Source organism: Fulvia fulva, chromosome 5 (assembly GCF_020509005.1).
Source record: "Fulvia fulva chromosome 5, complete sequence".
Lineage (NCBI taxonomy): Eukaryota > Fungi > Ascomycota > Dothideomycetes > Mycosphaerellales > Mycosphaerellaceae > Fulvia > Fulvia fulva.
Genome location: NC_063016.1, coordinates 481,569 through 493,951, shown reverse-complemented (window position 1 = coordinate 493,951; position 12,383 = coordinate 481,569). Strand labels below are relative to the sequence as shown.

Genomic DNA, 12,383 nt, shown 5'->3' with positions numbered 1-12,383 from the left:
CATTCACTCTATTCGATCGATGAGTCTTACCGCAGGTGGCCGAGCAGACCACAACGGGGAACAAGAGACGGAAGTGAAAGACAGCTCACACACGACTCTTCATATGATGTCGTTCACACAAGGAATGGCCGGTGGGTATTACGCAACCGGTCGCCCGCATGTGTGTCTTTCATACGTGCTGGACGATGCTGAAGGCCTCTACAGCGAGAAGCTGCCAACGCGTCGAGCCATGCTCCCAGAAAGTGCCAAGCTTCGTCTCCTATCTCGACTATGCTGCTCGCTCTGATCGCTGGTCCTTTGGTATTTCCAACAGTCCTCCCCACTCGACGGTCTCTCTACAAGGCCGTCCCTCGCTAGCCGATCCCAGGTCATTCCATCTTCGGGTAGCTTGACCTCCTCGAGCAAGACACCTTTGATATCGGCAGGTGTGATGTGGGGAGGTTGCCCGCTGGCGCGAGCTACCTGATCCCGCCGCCGCCGCACCACTCGGTCCTTGAGCAATCGAGCAGTCTCATTCAGAGTTGCCCAAGCAGATACGACGGCGAAATGCTTGACCAATGTCAGTGACATATCTCTGACCAGGTGGTGTCGAGAAGTTTCGGCGTCGTTCTCGAATTGCGGCAAGAATTGGGCTTTGCAGAACTTACCCGACCAGGAGGCGCCCCAGCTGGCCTCGATCATGTCAAGATATCGCGTTCGGCGTTCATCCTAAGATACGGTCAGAAAGGGCTCAGCCAGGAATGCTGGACGACGAACCTCGAGATCTACCGGAACAGCAGGCTGCGCGGCTTCCGCAGCGTTCTCGCTCCTGCGCTGATCCCCCATCCACCGTGAGCATTTATCTGCGTAGTCGCGTTGGCCCTCGATGGTGCGCGTATTTCCGAGGTCTTCATTCTTCGACATGTCATCGCTCGACGACTCAACGACTCTGGGACCTCTCTTACTATCGCTCAAAGCTTGTGAGTGCGTGGCTGTCTAAGCAAACATCAGTGACCATGGTCCGATAATACCTCTGTCTGGGTCTTACCTCGAGTAGGACGCCTCCCTCACTGTCCGTGGACATGTTATCTGGCTCCGAGTGAGGTGCATCAGGCAAATTACCTCCAGTGCCCTCAGCACGTGCAGCCGCACTTCGTGTCACGATCTTGCGAGCACGTCTGACATGGTTGGTGCGATGCGGCTTGACGATGTCGCGCGCCATTGTTTGGTGGGAAGGTGTTCAAACGCGACCTCAACGAGTGAGGGATCAAACATTCGAGGTGTTCGTCACTTTGCCGCTTGTGAAGCTCGGGCCTGTCTACGCCTGTCAGTCGCTGGAGACCAATTGTATTAATAGGCGGAATTCTGACCACCTTCGGTCTCGACCCGGTGGCTCCGTGGTCGAGTGGTTACGCGTTGGGAATGTTGGAACATTGTACGGAGTTCGTACTACTATGGGTGACCACGTAGGGACACTTTGCTCGGAGGAAGTCGTGGGCCTGAATGCCACCAGACTACGATGACTCCAGAACCTCATGTGGTGCACCACATGTGACCCCATACCATGCTCACTACATGGTACAAAAAAGCATTCGCCAGCTTCTTACATCGGCCCAAGACCAAGGCCTGCGTAAGTTTTGCCCCCCCCTCCCCCCGGCCCACCTTTTTTTTGTTCCTTGCGGGGGCGGTTTTTGGCACTTCTGTATCAAGTATCTGCTTTTTGGCATGGCCTGGTGAGTATCACGGCGTACACAAGTGATGGCGCAAGTGAGGTTGACCAGTCTGCCTGTGTAGAAAACAAAGACAGCTGACTGCAAGCTTCGTCCTCACATTCACTTCATTTTTGGCCTCAGGGATGTCGGAAGGCGGCACTTTCCGCTGCATCCGTGCTAGTGCATAATCTCAGTTCCTCTCTCGTGTGCAGCTATTAGCGCCTCACAACAGTCATTACCATCACTGAGCAGACACCGCCAGCATGGCGAGAAAGCGGCGCTCAAGTGCACTCGATAGTGCAGCAGACCCGAAGTTATCGGCGGGAAAGACTCAAAGGTTGGACGACCGCGAGAGTGAGTCAGTATCAGCATATGATGGTAGGAATGACGCTTCTGTTGGTTTCAGAGGCGATGACGGCTCATATACTACAGTGCAAGAAGCCAGTACCACAGAACGTGAGACTTTCGCTGGAGTGGTCGAAGCGCAAGATGACAGCGAGTGGGCAGCATATGAAGGTAAAAATGAAGGTTCTACTTGCTTCGAAGGTGACGACGGCTGACATACTCCAGTGCCAGTAACCAGTACCACAGAACATGAGCCTGACGCTAGAGAGGTCGAAGCGCAAGACGACAGCGTCAGCATCGTGTCGCGCCGTCCATATCCATGCAGTGACCAGTGTCTACGGCGCTGCAGAGGCCTCTGGGCCCTCTGACCATGACGGCGAAGACTCGAGCGAGGATGAGGGCCGAATCAGGAGCGACATCGGCGAGGAGACAGGTCAGCAAGTTCGGGAAGGCAGTGACGAAGAAGCCGACAGCAGCGAAGAGGAGGAGGAGGAGGAGGAGGAGGGGGAATTCTACACTGATGATCGAGACTTCGACATAGGCTCGAACTTCACAAGCACGGCCACCAACTGGGTAAGTCGGCATTCGTATATTCTAGCGGCCCGACTAACAACCCGTCCTAAGGTTACTCCTGAAAAACGCCAGGCGAAGATCATCGTGAATTTCTGGGGACATATCGCAAATGATGTATTGGATGAGGAGCTGATCCCGAAAATGCGCAATGAAGAGGGACAGTACGAGCAGGTCGAATTCGAGAGCTGGACAAAGGGACTGCAAGAATGGGTAGCCGAGCTGGCCAGCTATGTTGACGTCGCAGAGGCACAAGAGCTGCTCAGAGAAGCTATCAAGAAGAGGCCCCGTCGCGCAACCAAGCCATTGCCGGGCATCAACGCAGAAGATGCGGAGCTGGCTGTGACATTGGCGGAGGAGGCGGGCAAGGAACCACGCTTCATGCCAGAGCCGGTGCGGTCCTGGAACATGCACCAACCTCAACGCCATGGATGGTAGCCTATCTTTGGAGATGTCGCGTTAAGACTGCAGCGCGCCAGAGGAGCTATCTCGGCTTCGAGCGATTGTCCAAGCGATTGTCCAGCGATCTGTAGTCACCGCAGGCCAAAGTGCACGGGCAGGCATGTCGCTGCAACGCGTTTCAAGATACGAAAAAAGTGTCTTCTCACAGCATGCCTCTCCTCCAAGCTCTATTCGCAAGTTCTTCGATCTCCTTCACCTCAACAGGTCCCTTCACAGCATCATCTGACAGTCCTTCCACCACCGCCTCCGCAACCAGATCCGCCTTCAACGGCTTTGCTCCACCTGCACCCATCAACCACGTCAAATTACCTCCAGTCAGCGAATTCGCCATGAAGCCTCCATATGTTACGGCGGCCATCGGCATCGTGAATGTCCTCGACGAATCATACAAGAAGCCAGGCCGTATGAATAGATTCCGCATCTTCGGGAACGCACTCGCGATCGTACTTTCCGCCTCACGCTTCGTGCTGATGTACCTTCCCGGCAAGACCGGCGCTCCTGCCGCAGCCGAAATGTACGCAAAGCTCTGCACTCCGGCATTGTTCGCCTCTTTCGCCAAAGCAATCGCAGAGTCTCGGTTCATCAGCTCATATGTGAGTTGTCCGTCCTTCTCTCCTGGCTCAATCTGTTGGCCAGGTTGCCTGTCCATTGGATTCGTACTCCCACCCTGCTTTGTTGCTGAGAATGCCCGCCGTAAGCCCGATATTGGAGACTCCTTGCCTGTTAGGACGCCTTTGTAGTCTGCCTCTAGCAGGATACCCATTGAGTGCACCACCGCGTTGGCGCCTTCAAGGTCGGCTTTGTAGGTTTCGGGGTGGAGGATGTTGGCGGATCGCCATGTTACTGATTTCGACCAGGGAGGTGCAGTCTGATGGGAGGATACTGATGGCCAATTCGGTTCGCCGGATCGACTGTGTCATGGTTAGTGCACTGCATTGTGATCAGGCTGAGGTGCATAGTGCCTACCTTATGGAAACGACGTCCCAATCTCGTGCTACCGCAGCTTTACATATCCTACTCCCAAGGAAGCCATTACCTCCGCATACTATGAGCTTCTTCTTCGCTGCCGCCGCGGCTCCCGGTGCAGCCATATCCTGACTTTTGTTGGTGTTCGATAGCTCGTCTCGCGAATGTTGCTGTGATGGGTCAGTCTTGTAGAAGCTGAGTAGTTTTGACACATCAAACACTGCCAGGATGGACGACATGGTGTGAGAAGCCAAGTGGATGATATGGCATAGTCCCGTACGTACCCGAAGAAGTGATGTTGTTAAGATCTGGAGCTCTCTTCGAGCTCCGCCGATCGAATGGTTCGCGGCGCGTCATCGAGACGCGATGTCCATGCATTCGGATAGATCCGCCGCTAGCATGGTTTCCCATAGCATGGGCAATTTGACTGCACGACTGCCACTCGTACACTAGCCATCATCTTATCATCCACCAGACCGCCCGCTGTGACTGTCGACATAGGTCGATGTCGATTCTAGGGGAACAACTATCAAGTCAGGTTGACGGGAGGACCAGCTGGACTCTGCAGCCACGACATGGAAAAGTATTTCTTCTGCATCGTGTACATCCATGACTGGACTGGGCATATTTGCTATTTCAAATAGTTCTAGCGCCTCGACTATGCAGCAAAGTCGACATCTCTTCGACTTGGGTCGTATGTACTGATTATGAGACCTCGACAATACCAAGAATTTATGCCAGGACGGGAACATGTCAACATCTGGAGTCTTGGTCGGCGCTTCTCTCGGAGTCGCTGGCTGGGCGGGGCGGACGCCATCGATCGACTCTGGCAGTGGAGTGCATGGACATACGACTACCCTTGGCTGCGGTCACGCCATCTGTATGACCTCTGGAGCATTGGCGACTTCTCTGGTACGTCGAGCGAGCCTACTACATCGGCAGAACTTGGGAACCCAATGATCCGATAACACTTCACTATGAGTTACGCCCGACATACCAGAGTCATCTATTCAGCCATGGGCACACGTTCAGTATACCATGTCATTCTGGTCAGCACTATCCGGTGAAATCTGGCCGTACGTCGCGCTGACGTGGAAGACAGCGCCTTTTTCATGATTGATGCGTGAACAGTGATCACGAATAGTGTACATGAGGTTGGCAGCTAACAGCGCCTAGTACAACAGTGGTGTAGCCGTTGCCGTCTGGAGCAGCATGGCAGCCATGGCTGAAGACAATCTGGCGCTTGTGGCGTTCGGAATTTGTGCAAGGTGAGCACGTTGTGTTTCAGGAGTGCTTTCAAATTGGTTCTCCGTGGCGTGCACGCCACTGCAATGTTTGGTGATGCATGGTCAACTGCTCAGCATTCTTCGATTATGGAGTGTTGATCTCGAGCTGTCGCAATGTCCGAGGTCATGACTCATGAGATGGTCGATGTCACATGGGGCGATGTGTCCACGCAGTCACGACTGAGATGCATTTATTATTGACAACTCCCAGGTTTCTGAGTCTTGACATGACATGACAGTTTCTGCCAGGGCATCTACAAGCCCCCTCCGGACAAAATGCGAGAGACGCCGGCATTTGTGCATTCCCACCGGACACATTCAGCGCCGGCAAAGCTTCTTGACTCGTCTTAGCATCAAAGTGGCAGATCGCTTTCTCATGGAGGCGGGACTTTCTCGACGTTGCCAAGCTGTGTGCCGGTCCATCAATAAAAGGAGCCACAAGCTTCGCCGCACCCCAGCAATCGCCGCACCCCAGTGACTTTTTATCATCAACACCACCAATATTGCTCATATCAACTTGATTCTTTTCCCAATGTGTTCGCAGCTATCTGTTTCCACATTCTGCATACTCATATCGCGTAAAAACACGTTGTGTTGCCGAGAGGTTGGTGTTGACGCTTCGGCATGGGATTTTGGTGAGAGCCCCACCAAAGCTTCATGCGCCCGTGTCGAGATTCACGCGTTTCTTGCTTTCTCACCACCTCACCACATACAACAACACACCATGGAGCCCACTATAGTGCCCACAGGCTCTCAAATTCTGTATTCGCGATGCTATTCTGAGCAATTTGAGCTACATATCGTGTATTTTGAGCGTGTGTGGCAATTGATACAAGCCAGCAACACCATGTGTCGGAACGCGAGAATCCGAGCTGGGGTGCGGCGATTGCTGGGGTGCGGCGAAGCTTGTGGCATAAAAGGACCAGTGCATTCACGTGTTGAAGGATTTGAACACACTGCAAGATCCATGCCGAGCCCTTCTTCGCTGCCGGCATCCTCCCTGCGCTGGTGAGCTGCCGCTCGCAAGGCCCAGACTGCGCTCGAACGACCGATTTCTCCTGGCGTGGTCACTATTACGATACGGCGAAAGACCAATCGCCGCCACGAGATGATGTTCCCAAGCTGGACTTTAACTTCTAGGGCTCAAAGGACAATGTCTGCTGGGAAGGTGACTTGCAGCGCTTTACCTTTTCTGTGCTGACAGGGATCTCCGCGCGACACGAGAGTTCAGCCCGTCGGCGCGGCGTCTTCTAATGCCTGTCAGGTCAAAGACTCCATGCCATGACCATGATGAAGCACGATCCCCGACTTCTTCGACCAAAGATCTGACTGGAGCTTGACTCATAGAGCACAGAGCCTAAAATACCGCCGACACGTTCAAAACGGATTCTGGAACGAGGGCTATAGATGGATGTGATGCATCACGCTGCTTGGCATGCTAGAATGTGTCATTGGGGAAGGACGATGGCGGATGTGTATTATCATCAGTAATCCAGATTCCACGCTCGTAAAAGGTTCTTAAAGCAAAGGTCTGCAAAGTAGTCAACCCATGGCGGAAGCAAGATCGGCACTGTCCCGAGATTATTTGCACCTGTTAACAACGGCAGAAGATACGATTGCGCTACTGTACCTTTTTGACTTGCGATTCGCGAATCTTGTCAACAAGGCCAGCCATCCCATCGAGCCACGTGGCATATCTCCCTGCCGTCCCGTATTCGCCCGTTTCCACGGACCTGATGCATGGTGCATCAATTACACACGCTATGAAACATGGCAAACTGCCATGACCTAGTCGCATGTTCAGCGAGCCTTTTGACAGTGCAGCGTCGACTCACTTGCCGTTGTATCACAGCGCGGCCAGCTGCCCAATCGGATATCTGAATCAACGAAGATGAAACGCCCAGCGACTGTCTCGGCGTGACTACCATTTAGGGACGTTCACATACGAGAATAGACATCGCGTGCCTGGATCTTCCTTGACGTCGTCAGCCATGGTCATGTGCTGGCTGGCACACTCGGTATCAAAGCGCGAGGGGTGAGAGGAGAAGGAGAAGGGGGTGATAGTGACTCTTCGAACGCGACACCATCACATTCGTTAGAAGTATTCTGGTATCGATAGCGCACACAACAAAAGTCTCGCACGGTCTCCAAAAGAATTACAGTGTGTAGCATGCCTTCGTGTTTCGTTTCAGCTGTCCTGTCCTGTCCTGTCCTGTCCAGTTGGCGCCAGCCTTCCCATCTATCATTCGTTGCCGTCGTTGCGTGTGCTCTCTGTCTGTCCTTTGATCTACGCTTTTGCCGAACTTTTGTTGCGTATTGTGAGATGTTGTTGTACAAAAGGAGTTGTGAAACTGATGAGTGGTTAAGCTTCGCTGCCGCCACGGCCACGCTCGCGTCTGTCGCGCAGCTCCGGGCAGCGTCTTCTGTGGTTGATGAACCAGTTGCTGACTTGGGTCATGCTAATACCTGTCGCCTGTGGTGCTGGTTAGCGCTGCTTATTGCGTCGGCAGCTGGATGGGAGCACTTACGTTGGAAAATACTGCTTTTTGCTCTTCACTTGGGTAAGGATTCGTAATATTCTGTGCACAGATCAGCAACAGCAGGCGGCGAAGGGTCGACAGGAGTCAGTAACACACCTGATCAAACCATGTCTTCATTATTTCGGTCGATTGCTTGGGCAAATTACTTCGCTTGCGCGCCTTTCCATGCTGATATTCGTAATGACTGGGCATAAAAAATGCAGTTCCCTGACCAGGGTACGGTGCTTGCCCGAATGCACCCTCTACTCGTGATGATCGCGCATAGTCTCTGTGCTCGCCGTATGGCTCTCTCATGTGTCCTGCATAGCGCGGGTCCCGAGCAAATGGAGGAATGCGAGGATCGTTGTGTTCGTAAGGCCGTCCAGGGTATGCTGCGTATGCTCCCACTGAGGGTCTGCGAGAATATGCGCGATCATCTGACTGTCCGAAACTGTCACGCATTTCGCGAGCAAAGGGATCTGTGGCAGAGCCTTGGTAGCCGTTTGGCCTGGGAAATGAAGGTTCAAGAATTGCAGATGTGGGAGTTTGCTCAGGAGTCTGGTAGTGGTTTGCTGGATTGTCGTTCGTGGATCTTGTGCCGTGCTTTGGCGGCTGTTGTGTGTCCCATGGTGGACTGGCCATGACAGAATTGCGCCGTACCTCGAGACTATCGACGGAAGCAGCCAGAGCAGGGAACTGAAGGCTGGGACGCATGGAGCTTCCGTTCGTTCTGGGTTCGAGCACAGCTGAGGGCGCAAACGTAGGACGAGCAGTATCGGGCCTGCCATACTGCAACGTAGGAAATGGTTCTGTCCTTTGCTTCTTGTTGGGATACAGTGAAGGTGGCTTGTATGTTGAGGCTGTGTACGATGGCTCTCGGGCACAAAGCTGCATTGACATGTCATGAGGGCTGGGTGTCCGAGGTGGACTTGAAATGCTGGTACCAAGAACCTATAGCATGTTAACGGGAGCCGACAACGCCATTCGGGCTACTTACAGTCTTCAACGGAGGCAAAGATGGCTTTTGTGACTCTGAAGACCGGTATGGAGGAGAGTATGGCGCTCCGGTATTGCGACTGTCTCGACGATCGTGGTTCGCTCCGCTGGACATGCCATATGCAGCATACCGTTCGACGGGAAGCGATCGCATGTTAAGATCCCGAACGGGTGGTTCTGTCTCGGGAGGGCTCCGTCCATCCAGTCCTTCGTTGCTGCTTTGCGAGTCCTCTGGAGTGGGTAAACGCGACGAGCGATTCCGACGATCTTTCAGCCGATAGTGTTCTGGGCGCCGTGCATATGGCCGACCATCGTCCAAGGTGAGGCTCTCCATTATCCAGATGCTGCTGAAGTGACCTACAGCGAGAGTGTTGTCGATGGTCGTGGATGTAGCTCAGACAGTTGACGATATCACCAGCTTTGCACACGGTAGAGCCGTGATGAGGAGGAAAGACGGCCCAGAGTCGAGTGATGAAGTCCCTAGGCCCGCAGGCTAAGCATGCAAGGAGAACGATAGCTTTATGACTGACGACTGGTGCACGCTAGCTCTGGATCCTCTCAGCCTTAAGGTTGCTCTGATCGTCGTCAGATTGGCAGACGTTGTTATTAAGAACAGAAATACTTTGACGCTGAACTGAATCAGCAGGGTAGTGGTTCGAGCGACTAGCGATTGATCCTCGTGCAGGATAGCTCGACTGGGAGTACACAATGGGGCAAGCCTTGACAATCAGATCCATTGAGCATGAACCAAGACCCGAGATATTGGCGTCGAGAGTCCTGCATGGGCCTCAAATAAAGCGGGTCCTGCAGGTGATCAGAGACTGCTTGACGGATATACCTCGTTGCACTTATGCAACATCGAAACACTGCGCGATGATGCAGGCAAGGGTGCAGACTTTCAAGGATGCTCGAGATAAAGTCCCCTCTGCGTTCCCGTGCGTGCCCAGATGCCAGTGGTGAACAGACCCAGCTTCCAGCTCCAACGGCCCGTTCAGCGCTTGTACCATGCAGCGGCGACCGCCATACACCATTACCCAAAGCAGCCTGGTGAGCTTTTTGACACACGCTCCGGGCGTCCATGCTTTGCAGACCCGTGGCGATGGCTCGACGCCCGTTTGGGGTAATGCAAAATTGCAGAATCGATGTAGCGCATCGACGAGGCGAATCCTCTTGTATCCCTTGGCTGGGGCGAGCGCGCGCCAGCAGGACGACGGACAGCGTCGACGGCGAAGAGCGCAGATGCACCGCCCGCGCGCGGCGTGTTAGCAGTGCCAGCATAAACGTGTGGTGGGCGATGCAGGCTGCCAGGGAGTGCCCAGCAGACAGCAGAGTCTCTGAGACCAACCTTAACACGCTGACAGGTCGTCGACCTCTTGGGGCAGAGCCCCGCGCGGTGAGTAGCAGGTGCCGGCGGTGAACTGTGACGACGACGACTACTACTACCGCCCTTCCGTCGCGTGCACTTGAGACCCCCTTGAGCACCGTTCTCTTGGCCTAACCTGACAGCGACTCGTGCCAGCGCCAGAGCAGGCCACAGGACGGGCAGCATCGGCTGGGTCACGGTGGGTGTCGACGGTGTCTGGCGCGTCTGCCAGATGGTGCGGCCCGCAATGATTCGTGCGTGCATGCTGCGTCGGCGCTGAGGACCCGTCTTGCAAATGCCATCTAAGCTTGTTGATGGCCCGCCTTTTGCACGGCGCATGAGACCTTGCCAATCGCGAAGTGCGTTGCAGATTGATGTACATCCATACCGTGCTGCTTCCACCCTCCCACCCACCGTGAGGTCGTCCACTCGAACTCCGCAGATTCGGCTGCAGTGCCTGGAGGCCCGCCGCATCCTTGCTCGCAGAACCGGCAAACCGGGCGCTCGGCTCGGTGGGGTGGGGCGCGACCAGCAGCAGCATCCCTGCCGTCTCGAGGAAATACGCAAGTGCCCTCCTCGTCCTCGGGCCCACTCCCAGCGACTCTCTCCAACACATCCCGTCCGTCTGCGGAATGCCCGAACCTGAGAGGTTTGACACGTTGCCAGGGTTTGCACGACCACGACCACGGATAACGGAGTCTGCTGGGATCACCGCCGCGCAGCAATGACTTGTGCGCGTCCTTTATCTACCTCTCTCAGGAGGAGGCGGAGAACGTGCTTGGCTATGGCAGCCACGCACACACGCACGCAGAGCGACCATCGCCGTCGACATTGCTCGTCGATCAGCCAGCTGCCGCCCTTTGGTTGACGCCTCGCAGACCACGGGACCGGCACTAATGCTGTTGACAGGACACAGCGCGTGCCTGACAGCTCGGGAGTGGCATCATGAGTGCTCGTCGCTCAAAGTGGTTGGATCCTTGTGCCACCCTCTACCACACCGAGTGCACATTGCGGGAGCGGGCATGGCACGGCCCTGTCGGTGGCGATCTTGGATGCCTCTGTGCTGCGTTGTGTGACACTGGTTTGCTCATCAATCGCACACCCCGTGATTCGCACCAGGATCAATGTGTAATCGCGCTCCCAGTCCTGCGGTCGGCCTCATCTTTCGCACGGCTGGGGCTCTGCATCGGGCCTTACCATGAAGAGAGCTCACCACCCATGGCTACTTGCGCGATCCCTTCCCTGGGCCGCGCGGTGCAAACGTGGCAAGGGCATCTGGTAAGGCATGTGAGATGCTTGGCCATGTCAACTGCCAGTCACCAGGCCGGCGCTTGCACACTCCCACGAGCACAGATTCCAACCAGACCATACAACAAGCTGCATTCCGCAACAAGCTTGACCAACAATCGCTCGACCGAGCTTCTGCGAGATGCGGGATGCATATATAGCTCTCCACTTCGCTGGGAACGAGAATGCTACAGCTTCGCCATGCTGTGCTGAAAGTGGCTTATTTCGAGCCAAATGCTTCGCTGCCGGGCAATTTATTCGCGCAGGCAACGATTGGACGTCATGTGCGATCATATTGCCCTACAGCGCACCACGGTTGCGACATATTGGCAGCGCACCGGTCGACAGGGAGCTCAAACACTTGCTCCGCAACGCGCCTACCTCAGCAATACTCAACAGAAATGGTGCACATTCTACTTTCGCCCAAGACCGATTGCGCGATTATGTGCCACGAAAATGGACTTAATCTATTCAATGTCGGGCAGCGCCGAACTGACATGCATCTTCTGCGTGGTTCGCATCGCACCGCGAGAGGTCCATCTTGGTTCGGAGGAACCTCTCCAGGTTGTCATTGTCACCAGATCACAAAATTACCAGGAACCAGGCGCCTTGGACATTGTCGTGTTCCGACTGGTCCTGCTTGCCATGTCCCATGAGCGCGGCACCGGTCCTTGTCTGTGCAACCGGTCGCTTCAATGTCGTCTCACGTAGCGCCTTGTCATTCCTTCGACGTTTGGCGATGCGCATAAGGCGATGCTACGTTGTGGTGTCGCAAGGGCGCGCGGGCGGGATTCACGAGGCAACATCAACCACAGTGCCGGTCTCAAGTCTGGACTTTGGAGCCAATCGCTCGCGTACGGTACGAGGTTGAGTACTGTTATAATGCACTTGCGTCGTC

The 12,383-nt window shown here is 54.8% G+C and overlaps 4 protein-coding genes across 4 annotated transcripts; 1 reads left to right on the top strand and 3 right to left on the bottom strand.

The window, feature by feature from the left end:
- Positions 1-198: 198 nt before the first annotated feature.
- On the bottom strand, positions 199-1,201 carry CLAFUR5_05482 (uncharacterized protein; the record flags this gene model as incomplete). The annotated part of the gene is made up of 3 exons (XM_047904630.1): positions 199-708; positions 757-975; positions 1,028-1,201. 3 exons carry the CDS (start codon positions 1,199-1,201, stop codon positions 199-201), a joined length of 903 nt encoding a protein of 300 aa, XP_047762502.1.
- Positions 1,202-1,954: 753 nt separating this feature from the next.
- On the top strand, positions 1,955-3,044 carry CLAFUR5_05481 (uncharacterized protein; the record flags this gene model as incomplete). The annotated part of the gene is made up of 3 exons (XM_047904629.1): positions 1,955-2,207; positions 2,275-2,609; positions 2,661-3,044. 3 exons carry the CDS (start codon positions 1,955-1,957, stop codon positions 3,042-3,044), a joined length of 972 nt encoding a protein of 323 aa, XP_047762530.1.
- A 166-nt stretch (positions 3,045-3,210) lies between these two features.
- On the bottom strand, positions 3,211-4,159 carry CLAFUR5_05480 (uncharacterized protein; the record flags this gene model as incomplete). The annotated part of the gene is made up of 2 exons (XM_047904628.1): positions 3,211-3,979; positions 4,035-4,159. 2 exons carry the CDS (start codon positions 4,157-4,159, stop codon positions 3,211-3,213), a joined length of 894 nt encoding a protein of 297 aa, XP_047762531.1.
- Positions 4,160-7,682: 3,523 nt separating this feature from the next.
- On the bottom strand, positions 7,683-9,169 carry CLAFUR5_05479 (Homeobox protein meis3-A; the record flags this gene model as incomplete). The annotated part of the gene is made up of 4 exons (XM_047904627.1): positions 7,683-7,793; positions 7,849-7,899; positions 7,957-8,790; positions 8,837-9,169. 4 exons carry the CDS (start codon positions 9,167-9,169, stop codon positions 7,683-7,685), a joined length of 1,329 nt encoding a protein of 442 aa, XP_047762069.1.
- Positions 9,170-12,383: the final 3,214 nt, after the last annotated feature.